We start from the raw sequence: 25,542 nt of genomic DNA on the forward strand, positions 1-25,542 counted from the left end.
AAGGAAAATATGTAATCCAAGAGTATTTCCACCAACCAAGCTGCTTTCCTATATGAAAAAGCAACAGAAAGACCTTCTCGGACATGCACCATCTACTTATACTTCCTGGAAAAAAATTACTTGCAGAAGACTGTGCTTTTTGTGAAATGAATCAAAATATGGAACACAAGAATGGAAGTGATAGGTTGGAAAAGAAGTAGCGATGAAAAAGTGAAACTAAGTGACACCTGGAATTAATATAACATTGTTAGAAGATAAAAAAGATATTTAAAAATAAAAACCAGAGTCAATTCAGCAAAGATACATACTTTGGATCAGGGGACTAGAAACAGACATTTCTCATCAGTCTATACTATTTTATCTCTGACATATAACTTCAAGTATGTTTAAACATAACCACTAAAGGATGGAAAAAAAAAAGAAAAAAAGATGGAAGGAAAGAGGTCTCGCCTCCAAACCACTTCCAAGAAAAGACAAGGAAATTTTTAGCAACTTGCAAAACACTCAGGAGAAAAATAGAGAGCAAGAAAATATGAATAGCACGAGTAATGAAATAAGTTGATGCTCAAGGGATTCTGACGGATAATTCTTGAATAGTATGGTGCCAAAATGTGATATAACCAAAACAAGATGAAATGAAAGTATGGAACCGGAAAGAGCGGGTGGTGATGATGCTCTCCAAAAACAAGGAGGAAAGCAGAGAAAGAAGCCTGTTGTATACAGGTAAAAGATGGAACCTAGGGCTTCCCTGGTGGCGCAGTGGTTGAGAGTCTGCCTGCCGATGCAGGGGACACGGGTTCGTGCCCCGGTCCGGGAAGATCCCACGTGCCGCGGAGCGGCTGGGCCCGTGAGCCACGGCCGCTGAGCCTGCGCGTCCGGAGCCTGTGCTCCGCAACGGGATAGGCCACAACAGTGAGAGGCCCGCGTACCGCAAAAAAAAAAAAAAAAAAAAAAAGATGGAACCTAAAATGAAGATATAAATGTCATGAACAATGAAATGTGAAATCCAAAAATAGTTTGAAACATAAGAGATCCTGACAAAGCCAGATTATAGCAGAAGATTTCAATATGCCTTTCTTCATCTCTAGCAAATCATGTAGATCAAAATAATAAAGATATGGAATACTGAATAATTTTATGTATATATATATATATATAAAGTGATAGATAGATAGATAGATGTAATTTTGTACCCCACAGATGTCCTGGAGCATTTAGAAAAAAAATGTTTCTTATTTAACCAACCACCGAAAAACCTTAAATACATGAGAAAAAGTGGCTTGTTTATAGTCAAGAGAAGTCCAGAAGTCGTCCTAACTCATGCAACTTTTAGCCTCATCTCTTTCTCTCCAAGATTCAAGGCCTTATGATCGGGTTAGCAATACACACCCAAGAGTCTGATCTCTTTCCATCCTGTAAGGATTTCCCAATGAGCACCCCGTCACTGCAGCAAAAGAAAATGGACCAGGAAAACTGCTCAGTGCCTCCGGTTTCTCAAAACGTCACAGAGGTTTGTTGACACGTGTGGGTGATTTGTCACATGGCCCCTGAAGCCAGCTCTCTGGGCCCCAAGCCTGTGAGCCTGAGCGTCCATCACTTCTCACGCTCACTCAATGGAGGATCCACCCGCTCCGCCCATCCCCCCACCAGCAAGCCAGAGACAGGTGCAGACGTGGGGTCTGTCCAGGCGCAAAATAATTGCCTTCATATCCTTTATTCCAAGATCTTGTTGCAAGCAGGGATGTTAGGGTCTATAGGAATAAGATGCGTAGGGATTTTGAGATTCTAGGGAAGTTGGGAGGGTGCTTTGGAGAGCCCTGGACCCCTCAATTACCAGAGGGAGTGAGAAGGCTCCCGTTCCCACTCCTGTTTCTCAAACTACCACCCTCTTCCTCGTGTTAAGATCTCACAGCCCAGCTGGGATTTGAGCCCATTTCTTCAGCCTCTCTCTGTGGGAGAGACTGCTGAGCTGAGTTTTCTACTTAGCACTCCATGGTGGCAGAAAAGCGTCCACTATTACGCATCTTGGCTGGGTCTGAGTGTTTTCGCTTGTATGAGGAGCTTGGCCTCTCAAAGAAACCCTCGTGGAAGGGTAAGGAACGCAGGTCGGGGCTGCTCCAGGTTAGCTGGAGCACCTGCTGGGTTAGGGCAGCGGGGTCAGGCAGGGTTCTGGGCCAGTGGGAGGAGTGCTGGACTTGGATTCAAGCTCTAAGTCCTCCTTCACTGGCTCATGAGCTTGGACAAACTGAGCCTCAGTTTCCACACTAGCAAGTGATAGCAAACATTTAAATGCTGTTGGCTCTGATACTGGCCCCTGTTCTAAGCACTTAACTTAAGCTAACTCATTGAATTCCCACCACAGCCCTATGAGGAAGCTACTATCATTATCACCATCTTTCACTCGGGGAAACGGAGACAGAAGGAGGTTAAATAACATGTCCAAGGCCACACCCCAGATAAATAGGGCAGAGCTGGACGTTAGAGCCTGTCCTCTTAACCATGGCTCTGCACCTTCTCACGCATAAAATGAGAGGTATCAGGAATTCCTTAGCGGTCCAGTGGTTAGGCCTTCGCCTTCCAGTGCAGGGGGTGCAGGTTCGATCCCTGGTCGGGGAGCTAAGATCCCACATGGCAGACTTCCCTTGTGGTCCAGTGGTTAAGAATCTGCCTGCCAGTTAAGGGGACACGGGTTTGATCCCTGGGCCGGGAAGATCCCACATGCTGTGGAACAACTGAGCCTGCGCTCTAGAGCCTGTGCTCTAGAGCCCGTGCTCTGCAACAAGAGAAGCCACCGCAATGAGAAGCCCGCGCACCACAACGAAGAGTGGCCCCCGCTCGCCGCAACTAGAGAAAGCCCGTGTACAGCAACGAAGACCCAGTGCAGCCCCCCCCAAAAAAAGCACAAACATATAATAATAATAAAACGATCCCACATGCCTTGTGGCCAAGAAACCAAAACATAACACAGAAGCGATATTGTAACAAATTCAATAAGGACTTTTTTAAGAAAATGGTCCACATCAAAAAAATCTTAAAAAAAATAAAAATGAGAGGCATCATACCCACCCCAGGCGAGAAGAACTCCGTAAAACACCGTGTGAGGAAGAACCCTCTCGGAAAGAGCCTGCCTTACAGCTTGTGGCCCAGTTGAGGCTTCAGGGAACAGCCGGGGGCCCTCAGGAGCAGCTGCAGAGATCAGGGCGGGGCGGGCTGCATGGGATGGGCGGGGCCGCCCAGGGCCTGTGCCCCCCTGCTTGTGCACGCCACCCCTGCATCTGTGCTCGGGGCTCCCTGCCCTGGGGTCTGCAGGGCGGGAACTCCTCCAATGTGACCCTTGCTCTGCTTTTCCCAGCGGAGAAGAAGATGATGAGCTCGGCTTCTGCGGCAGGAACTCAGCAGATCTACTCCCAAGGCAGCCCGTTTCCCCCGGGACACTCGGGAAAGGCCTTCAGGTACCTGGTGGGGGCGGGCAGCGGGGCAAGAGAGGAGGAAGAGGCCCCCCTACCCAGTGAAGCCCTGGGTCTCAGAGCTTGGCTCTGCGTGCAACAAATACTACAAACCTCACTTCGCGCTTACGCATCCATATGCCCGGGCCAGGCTCAGGAGTCCGGTGGCTCCGGTTCTGCCCTGTGAGCCCTAGGTGAGTCACCGTAAGTGACGGGGTCAGTTAACTCTGTATCGGATGTGAAAGGTGCCAGCCACTGCGTTGTGTAGCGGTGCCTGCCGGGGAGAAGGGAGTGAGGTGGCCTCTAGCCAGGACCCAGATGGGGCAGAGCTGGGGACACCTGACAAAGCAGCAGAAAGTGCCCTGTTCCCTGGTTCTGAGGCCATGGCCAACCCCAAGGGGGAGAGGACAGCTTGGCCCATCATGCCTGGGGTCTCAGCCTACAGGGCCACTCATGGGAGGTACAAGCAGGATGTCTGGCCTTCCCACAGCTTGGTTCTTAGCATCAGGGACCTCTTGTAGGTCACAGAGGAAGCTGTGACAACACCACCACGACAGTACCACCGGAGGCAAGGCCTGGCTCCACTGCCTGCCGGGGAAACAGGAGCACAGGCTGGGGAGAATGGCTAGAGGAGAGACCCGCAGCCTTCAGGGAGGGTGTGGGGGTACCCAAGTGAGCGTCAGATGCCCGCAGACTCGCTAGGCGAAGCATCTCAAATGTGTGCCCGGGAGGGTGGGGCTCCTCACACAGCCCAGCCTCTGGCTGACTTGGCCAGAGCTGAGTTTTCAGATAAGATGCAGGCAGGGACCAAGACTGGGCAGGTGGAACCAGCCACCCCAGGGAGAGGTCCGGGCTGGGACTGCCCTCTAAGGGGATGAGGCTCATGCTTCCACACTGGTCCACGGACAGACCTCTTGGGGAAGCAGCAGGTAGCTCGACAGCTGTGCCCTGGAACAGCAGCCTCTGAAATCTTGGAGTGGCTCTGACCAGCCGTGCAGCTGGGCCTCGCTGGATTGCAACCTGTTCTGAGTCTCTGAACAGGCAGCGACTCTCTGGTCTGGGGACAGGAGGACAAGACGACAACCCCCAGTGAGCTGCTCCTGAGCCGTCATCACTGCCGGTCTCCCTGCTCTGCTGAGCGCTGGCCGAGGCTCCAGACTTCTGCCCTGCTGCTGTGTTACTCATGCACTCAGCACACGGTGACCACTTGTAGTTCCGTGCCAGGCTGTGTGCCAGCCCAGGCCCGTGTTCACCGAGTCCTCATAACACTTGCTGTTCCCCCCCTAACCCCCTGCCGTCTGGACAGAGGGCAGCAGGGACGGAGCAGAGGCCAGAGGTGAGGAGGGACAGCCCGAGGCAGCGTGGCAGGGGGCAGGAGGGCCGCCCAGAAGCAAAAGTCAGGTGGCCACCTGCTGCCAGGGCGGGCACTCAGCCATCAGGGATCAGGAGAGATGGGGAGGCCTCGAGTCTGGGAGAAACGGAACGAGACCTCGGAGGCCTTGAATACCACGCCCGGGAGTTCAGACTCCATCACTAATGACTTGTGGGAGAAGAGGCACTTGAGGAAGCGGAGTCCTGGAGAAAGTTCAGGGTGGCAGGGGTGCGGGGGGCGCAGTGGAGGAGTGAGACGGTCCAGCTGGAGGTGCTGTGCCTGTGTGGACTGTCATCACAGAAACAAAAGAGCGGGACAGGGTGGAGGGCGGTTACCAGAAGGGAAGGCAGGCTGGTGTCTGGACGGCTGTGTAAGGAAGGAGTCCGGGGGGGACATCAGCCTCCGTGTGGAGCCTGGCACTGGGGAGGCACTCACTAGATACTGGTCTATAGAATGAATGGATGGATTAATTAAAGAGGGCTTCCCTGGTGGCTCAGTGGTTAGGAATCCGCCTGCCAATGCAGGCGCCATGAGTTCGAGCCCTGGGCTGGGAAGATCCCACATGCCGCGGAGCAACTGAGCCCGTGCGTCACAACTACTGAGCCCGCGATCTAGAGCCCGTGCTCTGCAACAAGAGAAGCCACCGCAATGAGAAGCCCTCATGCAGCAACAAAGACCCAACGCAACCAAAAATAAAAAGTAAATTAATCAAATAAATTTATAAATAATAATAATAATTAAAGAATGCATGAGGCTTTACGCCTGTGGGATGGGCAGTTTCCTGTAAATCTGCAGGGCCTGAGCTGGTTTGAGTGGGAAGGGCTATGGGATGGATGACCCTGAGCCCCCACCATGTGGCAGCACATCCCTAAGTACGTCCCCAGCCCAAGTCCTGCTGTGGTCCCGTGGGCCCTGTGCGTACGTTAGCCAGGGCACCTTTCCCTGGACCCACAGGGCTTCTGCCAGCTCTCCAATCAGTGCTGGCAGGGCACCGAGGGCCACCCTGCCCCAGGGAACAGTGATCAGAAAAGGCCCTCCGAGCTCACACATTCATCAGGAGGGAGAATGGGAAAGGAGTCCTGTGTTAAGTGAGGAAGTGCTTTCAGGAGGATGGGAATGAAGTTCCCCGTGATCGTGGTTAGTGCAGGAATGTCTTGTCATCTTTGAGTTCTCCTTATTTTAAGAGGGACCGGATAGCATGGAAAACATATTGTAATACAATTAGTGAAACGGTACCCGGTCTTCTTTACTGGTCTATAACCTTCCATTCTTTACAACCTGGCTGAAAACCCACCTCCACCCAGGCCTTCCGTGATTCGCTCGTGGGCACCCAGCACTCTGCCTGTGCGGAGCTGGCCCTGGGGAGGCAGGAGGAAGAGCCTGAAACGAAACGCAAGTCTTCCCTGGTCTCCTTTATCCGTAATGAGCTTGTTGTATAACTGGCGGAACTGGGAAAATCTCACAGAAGCCGTGCCCAGCAGTGCAGCCAGCGCAGGCCTAGGGGCAGAGACAGCGGTCAGGGACTGAGCCTGCGGGAGGACAGGCAGGGAGTACGGGTGACACACACAGCGGGTGTCTACTAAGGACTCGTTGGATTCAACTGAAGATTCACTGAAGGGTCAAAAGAGGTAAACAGCAGTTTGCACTGGGATGGGGGCGGGCAGGTCCAGGCCCCACCCAGCAGGCTTCCACTGACAGGCTCTTTTCTCTGAAAGCCTGTGGCCTATTTCCTGAATCCTTAAGCTTTATAGGTGCCCCAAAGGAACAAATTAACCAGAGCACAGAGAGCAAGTTAACAACAAGACTGATTTTTATTCCAAGAAGCTGCTCTCTTCCTGGGAATCATCCGTTGAAAGCAAGAGACACAGAGGGGTGGGATTGGGGCTTCGTAGAGGAGTGAGGGGGAGACCCTGTGGGGAAAAATAGGCAGCAGTGGTGGGTTGAGGGAGCCCCGGGGGAGAGAACGAAGACCGGGGGCTCCCTCTGAGGGCCTTCGATCCAGTGATGCACAGCTCCGGTGGGAGAGAGCGGTGTGCTCCGGGAGAGGTGGCCCGGGACAGGGCGCGTGGAGCTGGGGCGTCTCCCCGGGACGAATGCGTTTTCTTCCCTTGCAGTTCTTCGGTGGTGCACGTGCCTGGCGTGAACGACATCCAGTCCTCTTCCTCGACGAGCCAGAACATGTCCCAAATCTCCCGGCAGCTAAACCAGAGTCAGGTGGCGTGGGCGGGTAGTCGGCCGCCCTTTCCGGGACAGGTATGGGTGTCGGTGAGGGCACTGCCCCCAGGTGCCCAGAGGGTGCAGAGCACCTGGGCTGTGCTTACTTTGCATCCCAGCTCTGAGAAGGGGCGGCACTCTGAGCTTGCAGCTGCCCACCCCGAACGCAGCCAGGCTCCCAGGAGCACTGGCCACCCTAAGGGTACTTTGAGAACTGGGTCCCCAGCAATGGTACCGAATCCGGTTTCAGCAGCCTTTTCTCCCGGCAGTCTCAGGGAAGTCCTGGGGAACCTGGGGGAGGGGCGGGCGCACAGAGGTCCTCGATCAGGAGCGAGCCTGATCGCTCGGGACCTGCATTTCCCTGGCCCAGGAGTGTGTGAGAACATCAGCGCTGGGACACACGCGGCTCCGTGTGGTCGCTGTGAGGACGGCTGTCCTCTGGGCTGAGGGAGTCCTTGCCAAGGTCCCATAAGCAGAAGGCAGAGGACCTAGATCCTTGTAGCCCTGGGCATGAATGTCAACCAGACCTGCCCCAAAGATGCAGGGCCCCAGTGCTGTGGTTCTTGGGCCGGCACACAGTGGCCTGATCCCAGGCCTTGTGCCCAGCAGGCCCAGGAGGGCCTTTGGAGCTGCTATCGGCCCAGGGCGGGACTGCCGCTGCGGGTGGCAGTGACCAGCCCAGGCTGTGGACCGGGTACACCTGCTGCTGATGCTCTCCATCTCTGTGCTTCATCCCGATTGCAGCCGATCCCCTCCCAGTCCAGCAAGACTCAGTCTTCTCCCTTTGGGATTGGAACGAGCCACACCTACCCGGCCGACCCCTCCTCCTACAGTCCTCTCTCCAGTCCAGCCACCTCCTCGCCCAGCGGGAACGCCTACTCCAGTCTTGCCAACAGGACTCCAGGGTTCGGTAGGTGGGGAAGGAGGGAAAGAATGCCTGGGAGCGTCAGCAAAGATGCTTTCTGAACATTCTGAGTTTGGGGGTCTGAGCCCCAAGCTCCCAGAATCTTGGTACCAGGTCTGGAGATTTCCAAGCGCCTCTTCTCTCTGGCTATCTGGAGGCCAATCGTGTCCCTAAGAGACTGGCTGCCTAGACCTCGGCTTTGTGGATTGACTTTATCATTTTCGAGGCTCTGGGACTCTACTCCCTTGCGCTGATGTCATCTGAATGCTATTTTAACCCTTTATGGCCCTTGGCAAGGACTTTTAGGTCGCCCAAGTCAAAAACCCTATAGTCTTATTTCAAAAAACTAGAGAAGTATAGGTTATAGGGATGACCAATTGTGTAAATAAATTGTGTAAGTAATAAACACCGTAAAGTTCACTTTTTAATATTAAAAGAGGGATCCTATCCCACGTAAGAACATCTCGCCTAGCTTTGTTTGTACAACCTCAGGCCATAAAGGGTTAAGTAACCACTTCCTGTGGTGCCCTTCCCAGGAGCCCTTACCACTGCTCACCCTGCAGGTATTTAATGGACCCCCTCAGCGTGTCTGCCAGGGTCAGGGTTCCATGTCACACGGCAGGGGCTCAGAAGGGACCGTGGGGCTGGCAAGAAGCCCGAGCTGGTGCCCGTCTTCCCGCAGTGCTGTCCCCAGAGAGAGACAGCCAACAGCGTGCTCGGGGAGGGAGCACGAAGCAGTGCCCAAACATCTGAATTTCCATTTGAGTTGCAGGCTTCCCCTTAAGCCGTGTCAGCCTTAGGAAAGAGCAGTGCCTTGTTCCTAGCCCATACCTGGAGTTGGCAGCTGCTCGCATGCCCTCTCCATCCCCACCACTAATAGCAGCACTTCTGGCCCTGTCAGCCCGAGGTCTCGAGGTCTGGGGCCCAGCATTTCCCGACTCCTTATCTGTGGCTCCCCCTTGGACTCAGCTGTCCCCTCAGCGTGAATCCCATTTCCTTGTAGCAGGTTCTCACATTCAGCCTTTAAATATTCTTGCTAGATTAGTCGGTGAGTTTAGAAGCACAGAGCCCTATTTCAGGAAGGAGAAGCCCTGAGGCAATTGCTTTCAAGTCAGCCAGGCCCTCTACGTAGATCCACCCTGAGGTTGGAAGCCTCTGGTTCCCAGGAGCAGTCCCGCCTCCCTGCAGTCTCTACATCCGGCTCCCTCACCGGGATATGGAGAGACTTCCCACCCTCCCCCAGCCCCAGTCTCGTCCTGAAGGCGGCCGTGGCACACTTGGCATGCAGGCACCTAGTCCTCCCTGGAAGCACAGGGCCCACCTGGCACTGACCTACTCACCAGGCCCTCCTGAGTGCCAGGGCCTCCTGAGTGCCAGGGCCTCCTGAGTGCCAGGCCCTGGGCTGAGCCCTGGAAACAGAGGGAAGGAGACTCGGTTCCAACCAGCAGTGCAGACACGGAGGCAGGGGAGACTGATGGGAACAGAGAGACGGCAGGCCAGTGCTGGAGGTGCAGCAGCCAAGGTCTACTGAAGGCAGGAGGGTGAGGAGAGGCTCAGAGGAGACCTGGCACTCACCCCATAAGGCCTAGAAGCACCTCAGTGTGGCTCTAGCAAGAAAGGAGGGGAAGCCACCTGCTGCCCCAACGACTAGGGCCTTTAGCTCTGTGAATCTGTCTGGTCTCCACTTAGCAAATGCTAGGCCCTGAAGTGCAAACGGAGATGGAACACAGAAAGGACAAAGCGTGGGGCTGAGGCCACCGTACAACCTGAAGACCAAGAACAGGATCACACAAACGGGGTCCAGGCTCAGCCACCATTTTTACAGCTGCCATCCAGCTATCTCACACTCGGATGATAACAATAATAGTTATGACAGTAGCTAACTCTTACCAGATGCTTACTACGTGCCCAGCACTTTACACATTTGAGTTCACTTAAAGCTCATGGTAGCCCTATGAGGGAGAAATTATGATTATTCCCATTGCACAGATAAGCAAACTGAGGCACAGTGAAGTCAGATATCTTGCCCAAGGCCTCACGGCTGGTCAGTGGTAGCATCATGCCTGTGGAGCCAGGTAGTGCCATCTGAGTCTGTGCTCCCATCACTACCCCATCCTGGCCGTTCTCTCTAATCCATCGTTCAGGGTATCTTAGAATTAACATAGGAATTGGATGTGTCCTGATTTATACTAATGAGAAAGGGGCTGGAACCCTTTCAATGAGTGCATGGAAGAGACTGTAAATAGAGAAAATAAGGACTGAGGAGTTTCTTGGGGCCTTACCATCAATACCTCATTTGTTAACCTCACACAAGCAGTTCGAGTGGGAAAGGACACAGTTGGTGTGTGTTTGGAAGCCAACTCAGGTGGAGCGATGAGGTGGGGACAGGAAGCTGAGGAGGCGGGAGGCTCAGGCTGGAGATGGGGAGGAGGACCTTCAGCGGGGTGGGCGCCAGAGTCATCTGTGATGCAAGGCTCCTGGAGGACACCTCCCAGTGCAGGCGGGGGAGGCCCAGGCAGAGGGGTCAGAGTTCACAGCAGGGTGGAGGACCATGGTGTGGAGGTGGCCTGGAGAGTGCGCGGACCACGGGATCTGTGGAGTGTGGGTAAAACAAGCAGCTCCTGCCCCAGAGGGCTTCAGGGGCAGTGGGACCTGACCCCTGGTGTGCCCTCCAGCTGGGTCACACTTCTCCGGGCCCTTTGGCATCCGGAACCTCCTGTAGGTCCCTGGGTGGAACGGACCCTCTTCACTGCCAGGTCTTGTACAGACTGATCCTTGTGTCTGGAGTCCTGGTGGAGGAGAGGGGGCAAGCTTCCGTTATGGTCAGAGAAGAGAGGGGGCGTGATTAGAGAAAGGGTCTGAGGGGTGTGTTATTAACGACGATGGCTGCTCCAGAGCACGGAGGGGAGGGCTGCAGGGAAGAGCAGATGGGAGTGGGGGAGTGGGGAGGGAGCAGAGCAATCTCGGTAAAAGGTCAGTTTCATTAATTATTAAATAAATACGAAACCATTAAAACAGCTGGTGGTGCTTACATTTGCAATGGACATACCCTGGCCCCGTAGGTGCAGATCTGAGTGGCTTCCCCGGGCCTCCGCCAGGGCGTGAGTGAGACAGCTGTACCTCGGGGCCTGTTGGTTGGGCCTGAGGGTTACAAGCAAGGCAGCCTGGAGAAGACCACACCCCATGAAGCCTTACCTTGTTGAAGGTGTATCCACCACAGGACCCACAAGCTACTGGGGGTAAACAAACTTGCCAGAGGCTGTGGGCTGCAGCAGGTCTGCAGAAGCAGCCTGGCAGTGTTGTGCTCCTACACTGGCTAGAGGGCGCAGGTGGACCAGAGCCAGTGGACCCCCGCACCAGGTGGCTGAGGTTTCATGGAGAGCGCCGGCAGGGTGGAGCTGGCCTGCAGCCCTCTGGGTGATTGAGGATGCTTGCTGAAGAGTGGGTGCCCCTGGGCCTCCTGCACGCTGCTGGTAGACACACGCCGGGCAGAAAAGCCACCCGAACCAGAAGACAAGCCACTTCCTCTGCTGTGCCCGGCCTGTCTCTCCAGCTCCCTCTATTGACAAAGCCTAACATTGCACCAGCTAGCAAAGGAGAAATGTTTACAGGGTCCAGTTCCCATTTCACAAAGCAGGGCAAAGGAGGGTGGATTTAGAGTTTGGAGGCATTGAAATGATAACTGCCAAAGATTTATATGATGCGAATCCCTGAACTGGTTAGGCCTCTGTTTCAACTACCCGCAGGCGTCTGCTTGTTGGTATTACCATGTTTCTAGGAGAAATGCAGGGAGCCGGGCAGACAAGTTGCACGATGAAAGTGGTTCCGAGGTGCTGTGGCAGGCCAGGCTTTCATTCCCTGACTTGGCTCGAGGGCTGCATATATGCCTTTTCAGGGCTGGGACTTACTTACATTGTTGTCTTACCACCGTGCTTCCTGATGTAGTAAGTTGGCGGACACGAGCGTGTCCATTGCTTCTCATTTGTCCCCCATGTGCCTTTCAGTTTAGGAAGAGGCAGCTAAAGTATCTCATTCCCGCATAGCACAAGTCACAGCTGGCCTAGCAGATTTACCTTGGAGAGGAAGATTGAAAGAATATGTCATTCCAGCCATGTCTGAAGATTCTTTCAGGGAGAAATAGGATGAATAATTAGAGATAGGGAAGCAGGGTAGGATATGCACTATGAGAGGGGATTGCAATAACCCGAAATGTTTGCAGACACCGTGTTCCTCTTACTCCCCACCTCCTGCCCCCAAAACTCAGCCCTGGGAATTCTTCAGTTTCTATAATTTGAGGGAATTATAGACCATCCCACCCTTACTAGTTAGTGATGAAAAGACAAGATCTTAACCAGATAAAGCAGAAACTAACACACCATTGTAAAGCAATTATGCTCCAATAAAGATGTAAAAAAAAAAAAAAAAGATCTTAACCAGAAATCGTGCGAAGCATGTGATCCTTGTTGTGAGGTGCAGCTCTTGGCTGGGACCCACAGGGAGGCCTTTACCTGGAAGGCGCTCGTAAGAGGGTAAGCTGCCCCTTTGGTGCTCTTTGCTGTCTTTATCCAGCAGGGCTTCTGAGCTGCAGTGCTGTGGACACTTGGCCCCAGAAGATTCTTTGTTTGTTCACAGAGGGTGTTCAGCGGCATCCCTGGCCTCTGCTTACTGGTGCTCCTCCGTTCATGACAATGGGAAATGTCTCTAGACATTGACAATTGTCCCTCCAGGGTGAGGGGGCAAAATCACCCCTGCTTGAGAGCCACTGAGCTAAACCCAACCACTTAGGACCTCTGAGCTGGGCTTCAAGTGAACCTGGACTCTTAGGGCAACTTCCAAATCAGATGAATCTCACCCAAACTGTTAGTTAGCAAAAGTGAAATTATAACATTGAGTGCCAATGAATTTTTCTTTTAAGGAAGCTGTCATCCCCTTCCCTCTACAACCTAGAAATCTACAAGCTCCCAAAGATTCTGACTTTTGGTTTAAAAGCCCACCCAGTTGGCCCAGATTGTAGCAGCCTAGAAATATATTCTGCTTGGAGCCCTGGGCTGGCAGGTGGCCCAGGCATCCAGCCAGGACTGTAGCAGCCTAGGCCTTGCGCAGGAAGCCCACAGAACACAAGAAACAGAGCGTGCCTAGAACCTAGCTCATGGTTTGCAGCCATATACATGGCTTTGGGAGCAATAAGGGAACACAGGGATGTTGGGTAACACTGGGGCTTTTTCCAGAAAGGAACTTGTGGGTACATCTTGAGGGCGGGCCATGAACATGCCCTGTTCACCATCTGTCTGCAGGCAGGTCAGTCAGGGCCAGGGTTTAGGCTAAGACCCCACATGGCTCTGTCATCCGGGAGAGGTCATGTCGTAGTTATGACTCATTATTTAATCAGAGAGGTCACTAATGCAGCTCAGGAAAACCTTCAGTAGCAGAGGCTGAATGGAGGGCTTTCCCCTTTAACTCTCCTACCACATGGCCAGGGAACTCATCCTGCAGATCGTCTTTGGATGTAACTTTCTCCAGGAAGATGCCGACTGAGTTAGGTCTCGCTCCTTTGTCCCTCCACACTGCCCTTGCTTCCCTTATAAGCACTCTTAACAATTCCAGTTGCCTACGTACTCATCTTTCTTTCTCAGTGGATTGGGCCATTGCAATCCATTGTATCCCCAACACACTGCTCAGTGTCAGGTACATAGTCAGGGTTCAGTATGAAAGCTGTATTTATCAAATGAATGCACGTGGGCTTCAGCGTCAGAAAGATCAGGTTCAAACCCTGCCTCTGGCATTTATAAGCTAAATGAGTTGGGGATATTTCTTGACATCTTTGAGCCCCGGTTTCCTTATCTGAAAAACGTGGAAGATGGACCCATCTCTTAGAGTCAGAGTGAAGAAGAAATGAAATGAAATAGTGTCTAGAAAGTACCCAGCACGATGCCTAGCACATAGTCGGCACTCCAAAAATACTAAGTCCTTTCCCTCCCTCCTTAACTAGCCTATGCTGTTTCTAAAGCCACCCAGTTAATTGATTTTTTCTGTTGCACACATTTAAGAAGAGCACTTCCCTCCCCAGAGGTTTAAGAATTTTTATTCTGAAATCTTGTCCCTGTAATTAATAGAATCACCCCCAGATACAAATGGAGAGCTAATCTTCCTCTAATCTTCATGCCCCCTCCACCCTACCCTGTCTCTGGCTGTCACCGAGGAAGACTGATGAGAGAATGTGTTTTTGTTTTCATTATAAGTCAGCGATGTCCAGGAAGCCTCAAAGGGGAATAGAAGTAAAAGTGTTCATGTTTCTGCTTTCTTCTCCCCTCTTTCCCTTCCTTTTTCCATTCCTTTATTCTTGCCTTCAGCAGATACTTATTGAAGCCTCCTTTATTCCAGGCAGTATACTCAGTAAGGCCTGAGACAGACGTAGATAAGATCTCTGGCCTTAAGTTACTCACCATCTGGGGGTGAGTCAGTGTGGCATGATGGGCACCATCCCGAGAGACAATGCAAGTGCTGCAGACGAGCGAAGAAGACAGAATGACTGAGGGAATCAGTCGTGCAGGGTCACGTTCAGTCGGGACTTTGAGCGTGAGTAGATTCCTGCAGGCACAGAGCAGGGGAAGGATGCCCACGACAGAGAGACCACAGGTGCAGCAGCACAGCGACGGAGCGGTGTGCAGTGTTTGGGGCGGGGGGGTAAGTCTACAACGGCATGTGACTAGGGTGAGAGGGGCTGGGGGCACAAAGAAGGGGGAGATGGGGTTTGAAAAACAGGAACCATATGCCGAAGGCTCGAGTGTGCCCCCTCTGAGGAACGTGGACGGTGGGGGACTGTGTTTTTTTGTTTTGTTTTCTTTTGGCCGCGCCACGTGGCTTGTGGGATCTTAGTTTCCCGACCAGGGATTGAACCCGGGGCCACAGCAGTGAAAGCACCAGGTCCTGACCACTGGGCCGCCAGGGAACTCCCATGGGGTGGGGGAGGGGTGCGGCGAGGGGAGACTGTGTTAGTTTCTAAGCAGCGGATGCCGTTGTAGGAAGACCACCCCGGTAGCCGCGTGGGTCTGGGGGAGATTGGGTGCTGGCCCGGCTCGGAGCACTGGTGGCGGCTGTGAGAATGGATGGGGTGAAGGAGACTGGGCGGAGGGGTGTTAGGGGATTGGGGATGCAGCAGAACCCAGTGAGTGACTGGACGTGAGGGTGGGTGAGAGCAAAGAGTTGACAGGCGTGGTGTCCCCGTCTGGGCTGTCCGAGGAGGTGGGACGATTGTTTTAGACGTGAGGGGTCCAAGGTGTCTGTCATACTGTTGAGACACATCTCCTAAGGTGGATAGATGGACCCGAAGCTTAGGAGAGAAGCTGCGCTCTAAACACCACCAGAGATGTGAGATGTGAGTCTGCCACTCCCAGGTCCTCCCTTCACGCCCCTCAGCACAGCCAAACATCAGTGCACAAGTCCTGGCACCTCCTTCCCCAGAATACCTCAGATCCATCCGCTTCTCTCCACCTCACGTCTGGTGCTACTGTCACCTCCTGCAAGGATTACTCCCGCAGCCTCATGCTACCTGGGCTTCTTCCCCCTCACCTTGTCCCCTCGTCCACTGACAGGGTGACCTTCCCAAACGTGAAGGTCTGTGTGCGACGCACCTCAGCTTAAGAGCCTTCATCAGTTCTCTGCTGCCCTCAAAATCCATCACCCTCATGGTGTGGGACCTGACCCCTGGTGTGCCCTCCAGCTGGGTCACACGTCTCCGGGCCCTTTGGCATCCGGAACCTCCTGTAGGTCCCTGGGTGGAACGGACCCTCTTCCCTGTCAGGTCTTGTACAGACTGATCCTTGTGTCTGGAATGCTTTTTAACCCCACCTCCAAGCCTTACGCCTGGTTAACTACTAACTCTTCCCCTTCTGCTCTCAAGTGAAGTCTCTGAAAAGCATTTTCTACTTGCCATAACTAGGTTAGGTATCCCTCCTAAGAGGTTTTTTATTACAGCTCTGCTCAACCTTCTTATAGCAGCTTACAACTGGATGGACATAGCTGCTTACTCCTCTCCCCCGACCATGCTGTAAAGCTCCTAGGAACTGTCTTGGATATAGGAACTGTCTTGTTTCCCAGTGTATGTACAATACTCGCCTGGAGGCTGGGCCAGAGTGGGAGCTCGGGAAATACCTGCCCAATGAATCAATGAATCAGTTAGTTCATGGGGATAGAAGAGGTTGCCCCCATCCTGTCTGCTGATCAAAGGGAAGGCCTAACTCAGACCTCTGCATTCAGCCCATGTTCAGGGGCGGAGACATATGTAAGAGCCAGGGGGCACCTGGCAAGGAGTGGCGTAGGAGGTGGTGGAACCAAACTCAGGTGTAGTCGGAGAGGTCAGCCAAACAATTCCAAGATGGTGGTGGTCATAAGTGTCGATACCCAAGAGAGCTTAACAATGAGAATTGAATTTGAATTTCTGTTGGGTTGGGCTCGGCTGTACAGACTTCGCTGCAGAGTGATTGCAGAGTGTGGAGGAGGGAGGGAAAGGTGAGAAGACGCTGTGTGAATGGCCAGCAAAGGGAAGGAGAGGTAGACATGGGGCTTGAGGAGCCTGTACTCGTCTGCTAGGGCCGCCATCACAAAATACCACAGGCTGGGTGACTTGAACAGCAGAAACTTACTTTCTCACCATTCTGGAGGCTGGGAGTCTGAGATCAAGGTGTCAGCAGGGCGGGTTTCTTCTGAGGCCTCTCTCTTTGTCTTGTAGATGGCCACCTTCTCCCTGGGTCTTCACATGGTCTTCCCTCTGTGCCTGTGTCCGGATTTCTTCTTCTTATAAGAGCACCAGTCATATTGGATCAGGGTCCACCCATATGAGCTCATCTCACCTTAATTGTCTCTTTTTTAAAAATATTTATTTATTTATTTTCCTGCGTCAAGTCTTAGTTGCGGCATGCGGGATCTCAGTTCCGGCATGCAAGCTTCTCTCTAGCTGTGGCGCACAGGCTCAGTAGCTGCACTGTGGCACACGGGCTCTCTAGTTGTGGCATGTGGGCTTAGTTGCCCCGTGGCATGTGGGATCTTAGTTCCCCAACTAGGGATCGAAGCCAGGTTCCCTGCATTGGAAGGTGGATTCTTAACCACCGGACCACCAGGGAAGTCCCCTTAACTGCCTCTTTAAAGGCCCCTTCTCTGAATACAGTCACAGTCTGAGATACTGACGGCTGGACCTTCCACATATGAATTTGGGAGACACACTTCAGGCCACGTAGGAAAGAAGAGTGGAGAGAATTAATTCATGATGGGCAGGACTCCAGCATGGATCACTGTGGCAGGAAGGTCCTGGAGGAAGCTGGAGGACTCCTGAGAGGCAGTCATCTCTGAATATGTGAGGACAGTCCTCATGCTGTGCCCCAGCCTTGCTTTCAGCAGAGGTGGCTCTGTCCATCCATCCTCCCTCCGAGCAACAGGTGGCCCAGCTTGTGCTTAGCCTCCTGGGCCTCCAGGATGGGGGCCGAGTGTCTGTCCAGTGGGGCTTCCCTCACTGCACCAGCTGGGGCTGCTGTGCATTTAATCTTGCCATACCAGGCCTGTTCTAGATTGTCCCATTCCGAAACTGGGCCAGGGGACGTGATTCTATGAAAGAGCTCCTCCTGGCCCAGGGAGTCTCATGAGAGAGTCTCAGGTAAAGGCATTTCAGCAAAGCCAGACGCATTTTTTTTTAACAACAGAATCCTACATACACGATAGATTTAAATCCCTCTTGTGCTGAAATAGGGAATTGTATCCTTCCCTGATTTTCTAAACCCCTTTACCAACTGTGATCGTGCAGAGCTTGAAGGGCACCAGTGGTGAAGCATTCAAGGGAGTGTATGTCTTATTAAAGCCGTTTATATCTCAGGCAGTAGGGGAGATGTATGTGTGTGAGAGGGAGGGATTGATTCTTCCCGCTGCACACTGTCTAGCCATCCCCCAGATTAACCCAGTGTTCACCCATCAGGTGGTGAGTAGGGGCGCCTGCGATCGGTAGGACTGTTGAAAGAGCAAGTGGAGCCACGATGGGGCCTGTCCCGCCACCCAGAGCTCGACAGTGAGCCCACTGCCTCCAAAACGTTATTGAATGGTTTAGAACAAGAAGAAGTTCCTGTGGGTTTTTTTTTTATACACCTTAGGATAAACTACCCCCTCGGGTTGAATCTTTAAATGTTTTAGACAAAATTCTGCTCATTTTTCTTAGTTTCTGTTTTTCCATTGGGTATTTTTTGTAAAGTGTAGACAGAAGCAAGGTTGCTCTCACTTACAAATTATAATTTGCTGATTCCCACAAAGAGACCTGTCTTCTTGTCTAAGCTGCACCCAAATGCCTTTCCTCCCAAACTAGTGGTGCTGAGAAACCCTCAGCTAAAGAGATGGGCAGAAAGGGCCATGGCTCTTGACCCCCGTGGAAGGACCTTGTGGAACTCCACATGTGGCTTCAGCCAAGTTGCCCAAAAGGCAGCGAGGCTGCCGGAGGTCAGGGCTTGCTGAGTGAGGCTCTTCCTCTGTCAGGGCCAGGTTCCTTTAAAGAGCAGCCTGTGAGCTGAGGGGCATCTAGAGTGGCAGGGACCGCCTCTCCCTTCTCGTGCATGTCAAGGAGAGGGCTGCTGTCAGCCACAGACAGCCCCCACGGAAGCAAGCCTCCAACAGTGATCACAAAGGGCCGAGGGTTCTGAGGCTTCCGGCCTTGGTCACCTGGCAGGTGCACACAGGGAGAGCCACCCTGTCCAGCCGGTCCCTGCGCCATTCGCCAGAGAGCCCCCTTTCCTGTTTCACCCATCCAGCTCTCGGGTGCACAGCCAACTTCTTATCTATCAGCCAACGTGAGAGAGAGGGGCACAGCGAACACAGTCAGCCAGCTCTGGATGGAACACGCCTTTCAGAAATGTGGGACCCTCTGGGCTGCAGTGGTTCTTAGGTCTCCCAGAGCCACGGGATGGCTTTTAAAGGAAGTGTCCTGTGCGTCGGATCTTTCAGCTGAGAGTGGACAAGGTAGCGGGCAGTTCCAAGGGCGGCCCTCGGAAGTCTGGTCGCAGTGGCAAAGCCAGCACCACGGACAGCAGAGCGGTGAGCAGCAGTCCCACCAGCAGCCGGGTCAGACTGAAGTGTTCCAGGTAAATCAGCGAGCACCGCCTTCTCGTAGGTACCGGCGCCTCTCTCTGCTTCCTGTCCCCCTCGGTCTCTGCCTCCCTGCCACAGCACGACTGCCGATAGAGACTGTGAGTGCCGGCCCCTCCCAGGGAAGGTAGTAGCCCTGACTTGAGGGGGTCCAGTAGGAGGCTCGGCTCTTCTCATGAGGCTGCCTGGGCGCCTTGCCACTCTGAGTTTTTTGAGCCATTCCTGGTCCATCCCTCGCGCCTGGGGCAGCCCTGACCTAAGTGTGCAGCAGCAGTGGACACTGCCGGCAGCCCCGTGGTGCAGGACGCAGCCCCTTCGGGGTGTTCGGAGCTCCACCTCTCAGCCAGAAAAGTTCTCACTGGGGAAAGGCTCCTGTTGGGGGCAGGAACCAGCTGATGCTCCATCCACCCCACCAGGTCTTCATGAGGGAGCCCCAGGTGCCTTCTGTCATGTCCCAGAGCCTGCCCCGCAGAGCGAGGATGGGGGAGGAAGCAGCTGGTGGTAGGGCTCTGAGACCCGCAGACTAAGATCCCCCTTCTCAAGGGAGAGCTTTCCCTTTACCCCACCCTCATCCCAAGCACCTTTCCCACCAGGTCGAGCAGCATCTTCAGAGACAAAGGTCTAGAACCCAGATGTCACTCCAGGTCCGCAAAGGGGCAGGATCCTTTTACATATGCAGAGAGGTACCCTGTCCTATAATGATTAGCCCCTCCTTCCTCCATCCATAAGGCTCAGCCCCGGCCCATTCTTATGCCTCACAACTGCCATGTAAGGCAGAATTCCCTAACCTGGTTCTTCATGGTCACGATGCTAAAAAGAATTCTTGGTCAAATAAGTTTGTGAAACATGATTAAACAGACTTATTCGGTTTCTTGGCTGCAGGACTTATCAGAGCCTTTACTATACTAACGAGGACTGAGGATTTTTAGGAGGTAGGCAAAGTATACCTTGTTTCCCAAACTCATTTGTCCACAGAATTCTTTCCTCCCAGAGTATCTCATGGGCCAAGAATTGGACACAACACACTTTGGGACATTTGCCATAAGGGATGGAAATACAGCTCCTCGGATTTTCTGGATGGGTAGTCTGAGGCCCAGAGAACTTGAAGGACTTGTTAAAGGTGAAGTCTAACCTTGCAGGGATTTGGCCTTGCCGTAGATATATACAGTGAAGACAGGCCACTCAGCTGTTCACACACGTAGCCCTCCTTTTGCCCCTCCCCATGTTGCAGTGCTGTTGCATTTTGATCAGCGGTTGTATGTACCTTGCTTGGCACCAAGCTGGGTTCTCCCCACCAGTGGGCCTCTTGTCCACCCTGTGTCCTGGCTCAGTTTTAAATAGAGAAAGGTCGTGTCCTGAAGTTGTGTTTGTGTGCTGGAATGACAGCTCCCAGGAGAGAACAGCTTCCCAGGATCTCAGACATTTGAGGACCATCTCAGAGCATCCCTCAGGTGGCCGGTGGCGTGTTCCTGGGCCGCCCCCTTAGAGAGATGACCGTGAGGGTGGCTGGCAGGCTGGGCTCCTGGGACGTGCCGGTGCCCAGGAGGATGAGCCGACTCCCCTGCCCTTTCTTTTCTTCTCTCCTGCAGGACATGCTGCCCATGCCAGGAGACCCAACCCAGGGGACCGGCAACTATAACATTGAAGACTTTGCTGACCTGGGCATGTTCCCGCCGTTTTCTGAGTAGCTGCGGACAGAGCGAGGCTTCCACCGGGCAGTGCCCCCCATGCTGTGACATGACGCCCACGTGAACGGGCCCCCCCCCCGCGCCCTGCTTGCCTTGCCGCGGGACCCCCCAGCAGAAGACATCTCACCCCCCGTGTTCCCCTCACTGCCGTGGTGTTGCTCAGCTTCTAACCCACAGCTGCAGCTGCTCGGCCACCGACCAGGAGCCCAGTAGACGTTGGGGGCTGGTTGTATTTATTGTATTTTACCTGTCTGTGCTTGGGAGGCGAGCCCATTGGGTTCTTAAAATCTGGTTGTGAATAATCTCATATTAGACAATTTTCATCTATAAAAAGTTCAGTTATAGCTCAGAGAGCCCAAGCGGCACCCTCAGGCCTGCCCAGGAAGCTGGAATCTGGTTTCTTCTGGCCTTTAACTCCTGTGTCCGGGGGGCGCTTAGGGGGTGTTGGGGAAAGAGGTGAACAGGATGCACAGGCTTTGTTCTCGGAGCTAGAGAGGAGGAGCCTGGGGACACCGAGGTGGGGGGGACGCTGGCTCCTCTGGGCCCTGTCTCAGCCACGTCTGTCTGTGCGTCCGTCGTGCCGTGAGATGTGTGGACTTGGTGCAGTGTGATGTGAATCCTTGTCCTGATGGATGTGTTGTGCCCCGTGTCTGTCGTGTGCGGCCACAGTGAGGGTCTAGAATCCAGGGTGTGTGGCGAGAGTGACATCCCGGATGTGCAGCCCCGTCCAAGCTGAGCAGGACCCCCTGTGGCCGGAGGAAGCAGGGCTCAGGGCCTGGGCACCGGGCGGACAGGCTGACCTGAGCAGACGGGAGCTGCTGCTCACTTTGATGGGTCAGTTCTTTGGTCCAAGCCCCCCGCGTGCAGATTCAGAGCCCATGAGAGTGCCCACCCTTTCCTCTCTGTGTCTGAAGAGCGGCCTCTCCTGGTTCTGCCAGCGTTTCTCATCCTTGCCCTGTTGGTGAGAGCCGGGCTTTGTCCCTGCCCGATGGCTGCAGGGGGCACCCCTTGAGCTCACAGAGACCCTGGCCCCCATGGGGGTGTAAGGGGGAGGGCAGGGTGCCCAGGCCTCCCGGTCCTTCTGTGCCACAGGGTGCCTTCCTGGGACCAAGCTCTGGAGATGACTGAGGGGTGAACCCTGTGCGTGGAGGTGGGAGCTCTGAGACGTTCCCCACCAGGCCGCCCGAGCATCCTCTCTTCAGCCGGCTGGGAACAGTGGCATCTCGGGGGGCGGAGGCAGGGGCTGGGGGGGATTGCAGGGCTCCGGCTCCGGTTTTGGTTCCAGTTCTGATTCTGCCGCATACTCGCCAGGGCCTTGAATTCCTCAGGTGGTCTCAAGACGGAGTAAGAGCTGACTTCTAGAAGCTTCTACCTGGCTGACCTCTGAGCCCCCGGTCCCTGGCTTGCTGTGTTTCCCTCAGATTTGAGGAGGTCAATTGAAGAATCCATCCCTCCATTTTTACTTACCTCTGCCTCTCGCGTGCCCTTGACGCTAAGGAAGGAAACTCTCATGTTCTCTTCCTTTCCTGTCCTGCATTAGCATCCCATCAGCTCACCGACTCCTAAAGGGGAGAAACGCTGCCGGTGCGTGGCTGCCTCGGGGCAGCTGGAGGAGCCCATCCACGGGGAAGGCCTTCCCTTCCGGCTGACCCCTGTCAGGCACCTGGCTGGGAAACAACCCTTGTATCCCTCCTTCCGTAATTCTGATGGACCAAGCAGAATGGAGTTGCTTCTAGGCTGCCTGAGCGGGGAGTGAGCCTGGCCTGCAGCAAGGAGCCAGGGGAGAGCGTTTGCTCTCATCCTCTGAAAGTTCTGCATTAAAAGCCCAGCCCTGGCTGGCATCCAGAGGGGGTGTGTGCCGAGTCTTGCCTGGAGAGCTCCAGCTATAATAGTCCACCGTTGTTCAGAATACCTTTGTCCGGTAGCTTTGTGTGATCCCAGTTCCTAGGCTCTAAATTAACACTGACGTTACAGTTTCTAGAGTGGCTCTTAATTCTTTTGTATGTAGTGGTGATAGGATGTGGGGTTTAGACGCACATGATATCCTTTCACCCTTAGGAGCCTTTTGGCTTCTGGGAAAATGGCACGTGGCTGAAACTCCACACACCCTGTCAGTACCAGACCCAGAAAGGGCTCCCGGGCGTGCCCTGCCCCTGGAGCCACCTCTGCCCACCCCTACCCCCAGCCCTGATCTTGCCTCAGGCAGCGGGCTTAATTATTTCCCAGAAAGGCACAAGAAGAGCTTTTGGATCAAAGAATCGTTTCTCAATGAAATGAAAATGGACTTCTTGTGGCATTTAGTCTCTGGGTTTGGAAGTTTGGCAGGGGATGGGGGTATGTTTGTCTTTCCTTCTGGTTTCAGAGGGCACTTGGGGATTTTCTGAGGGGCACACACTGGTCAGCACGCTGACTAGGCCCAGCCCACCTGGGCTGTGCTGGGTGCTGAGGGGATGCAAAAGGACAGAGGAGGGGGCTTCCCTGGTGGCGCAGAGGTTGAGAGTCCGCCTGCCGATGCAGGGGACGCGGGTTCGTGCCCCGGTCCGGGAGGATCCCACATGCCGCGGAGCGGCTGGGCCCATGAGCCACGGCCGCTGAGCCTGCGCGTCCGGAAGCCTGTGCTCCACGACGGGAGAGGCCACAACTGTGATAGGCCCGCGTACCGAAAAAAAAAAAAAAGGACAGAGGAGGACAACCTTGCCCCCAGGGACCTTTCATCTACTTCACCCACTTACACAGCATCTAGGGTGAGGACCACTCAGTTCTAGACGGCAAGGATTCATGGGCGACTGAAAGCCAGACATAAAGGGGGAGCATCGTTACTAAACAGGCCCAACGTCCCCCTTCCAGCTTTGTCCCCAGAGCCCGCGAGGGGAGTCTGACTGCAGTCTGACCCACAGCTCAAGTTCTCTATTTTCTCTATTCCCCATTCCACTCTTTGGCTGTGATTCTTAGAAGCTACCACGTGGCCACTAAGGAACAGAGAAGACCCAGAGGAACCCACATCTGAGGGATTCTCTCCCCAAGGAATTTTAAGACAAACTGGAGTGAGAATTAAAGCCCTAGAGGGTCTAATTACTCCAGTTTGCAGAAGAACCTCCCTCGCCAGTCCCGCCCAGCCAGGAGGCCAGGATGCCCACGGCCCCTGCGTCAGCATGGCCTTTGGCCCTGATCCCTCTCCTACTGGAGACGGAGGCAAAGCTGAGTTGGGAAGGTGAGCAACACCTAGGACTTTGGCTGTGGGACTCTTCCTCACACACACCTCATCTCACAGCTACTAGGCCTTCGGCTGGCTTTCCTTAGGCTGAGCAAGCAGAAGGCTTTCCACCCAAAAGGGCCAGACGGTGGCTGCCTGAACTATTGGTGAGGACGCAGATGCAGCCACGCTGAGGCTCGGCCTGGACTTGGTTAGGGAACTGCGACAGTGGCTCCGGATGTTCTAGAACACCCTGCCTCTGTGTTGCTCCCCACTAGCTTTGTCTTTAGTTTTGGTTTCAGGGAGCAATAGAGCGTCACAAACAGCCACATTCTTCTCTGCTTCCCGGTTTATCAAATTCAACCCTTCTGTTGTTTCCTGAATACCTGTTGCAACGAGTAGGATTCTGATAGCTGATGGAACAGACATCGGGGAGCGTGGATCTCCTGTGCCGATAAAGAGACCGTGTTCCCCAGACGAGCCACCCTGGACGCTATCAGTGCTGCGGCCGGGCTTGGCCGAGAGACGAGTCAGGCCCCGGGGAAATGAGTGTGTTCCCTTCCAGACACATCAGTACCTGGGCCAGCAGATGAGCAGTGAACCTCTCCCCCCCGGCCCACCTGCCCCCTAACAGTTACGACCTGTCATATTAGCAAGACCAAGCCAGTCACCTAACAGCCCTAGCCAGTAACAAGTCAGGATGGAAATGCTCCTTGTTCTACTAGAAAGTATGGGTTTGGTCATGAGGTCGCTGTGCCCTGACTTGTGCCCTGACAAGTTGGGACAACCCAACTTGTCCATTGCAACCCTTCCCCCCGTGCCAGATTCTCATCTTGCATATGAAGGGAACTGGCTGTCCTCCTTTTCCTCGGCTGCCAGGCGTCTGGGGCAACTTGAAGCGGCACCACACAACGATGCAGGCACACTTTCACATGTAGGTGTGCCTGGGTCTTGGGGCCAGAGCCTATGGGCCAGTGACTGTGGAGGTGGGAAAAGGGGGGTCTCACGGGACCAGGGCAGCTTGCTTCCAGTAACAATCTCATTTTCCTTCAAAAGCGAGAGAGTTCACAGATGAGCTTCAGTGGACAATTTAAGCACTTAATCGTTTCTCTTTTAACCTTTCTTCTTATGAATGTGAACTGTGCTGTGGATAAATCATCATTTGTATTGCTTGAATGTTCTCTATGACTAACAGTTATTAAGTCAGTTGTGTATATGTGTAACTAATGTAACTGCCTTTTAAAGTTTCATTACAATAAAAATGGCTTTGCTCTGAACGCTGAATAGCCCAGGCCAACTTTGTAATTGAACAATTCGTAGAACCTACTCTTGGAGTTTGGGAGATTATCTCGTATTACGCTTCCTAAGGGCTGTGTTGTGTTGTAGCCAGGAAAGGGTGTAGAATACACATATGCTAAAGAGTGACTCTGTCAGGGGGTCTAGCTATGTAAAATTTAAAAAGAAACTAATAATTCTTGGCTTTTATGTTAGGCAAGGCCCTCTAGAAGGCTCTTTGCAAATGCAATTTTTATTATCATTATAAACCTCTGCTCTGTGGATATTATTCCTGGTTTATAGATTAAGAAACTGGGACTCAGAGAAGTTAAGTG

General features: G+C 53.6%; 1 protein-coding gene across 4 annotated transcripts in view; it reads left to right on the forward strand.

Moving 5' to 3' along the window:
• The window catches only part of ARNT2 (aryl hydrocarbon receptor nuclear translocator 2), a 197,945-nt gene extending 172,737 nt beyond the window's left edge, over positions 1-25,208 (forward strand). For 3 of the 4 annotated variants that reach the window (XM_029236793.1, XM_029236795.1, XM_029236796.1), the window contains 6 exons: positions 3,353-3,452; positions 6,933-7,071; positions 7,777-7,942; positions 18,911-19,047; positions 19,645-19,734; positions 20,641-25,208. In XM_029236793.1, coding sequence (XP_029092626.1) covers positions 3,353-3,452; positions 6,933-7,071; positions 7,777-7,942; positions 18,911-19,047; positions 19,645-19,734; positions 20,641-20,739 — 731 coding nt within the window. In that variant the 3' untranslated portion in view covers positions 20,740-25,208. The remainder of the gene's footprint in view (positions 1-3,352; positions 3,453-6,932; positions 7,072-7,776; positions 7,943-18,910; positions 19,048-19,644; positions 19,735-20,640) is intronic. The other variant, XM_029236794.1, reaches the window with a different exon arrangement.
• The last annotated feature ends 334 nt before the right edge of the window (positions 25,209-25,542 follow it).

Source organism: Monodon monoceros, unplaced genomic scaffold (assembly GCF_005190385.1).
Source record: "Monodon monoceros isolate NGI ecotype Baffin Bay Population unplaced genomic scaffold, NGI_Narwhal_1 Super_Scaffold_21, whole genome shotgun sequence".
Lineage (NCBI taxonomy): Eukaryota > Metazoa > Chordata > Mammalia > Artiodactyla > Monodontidae > Monodon > Monodon monoceros.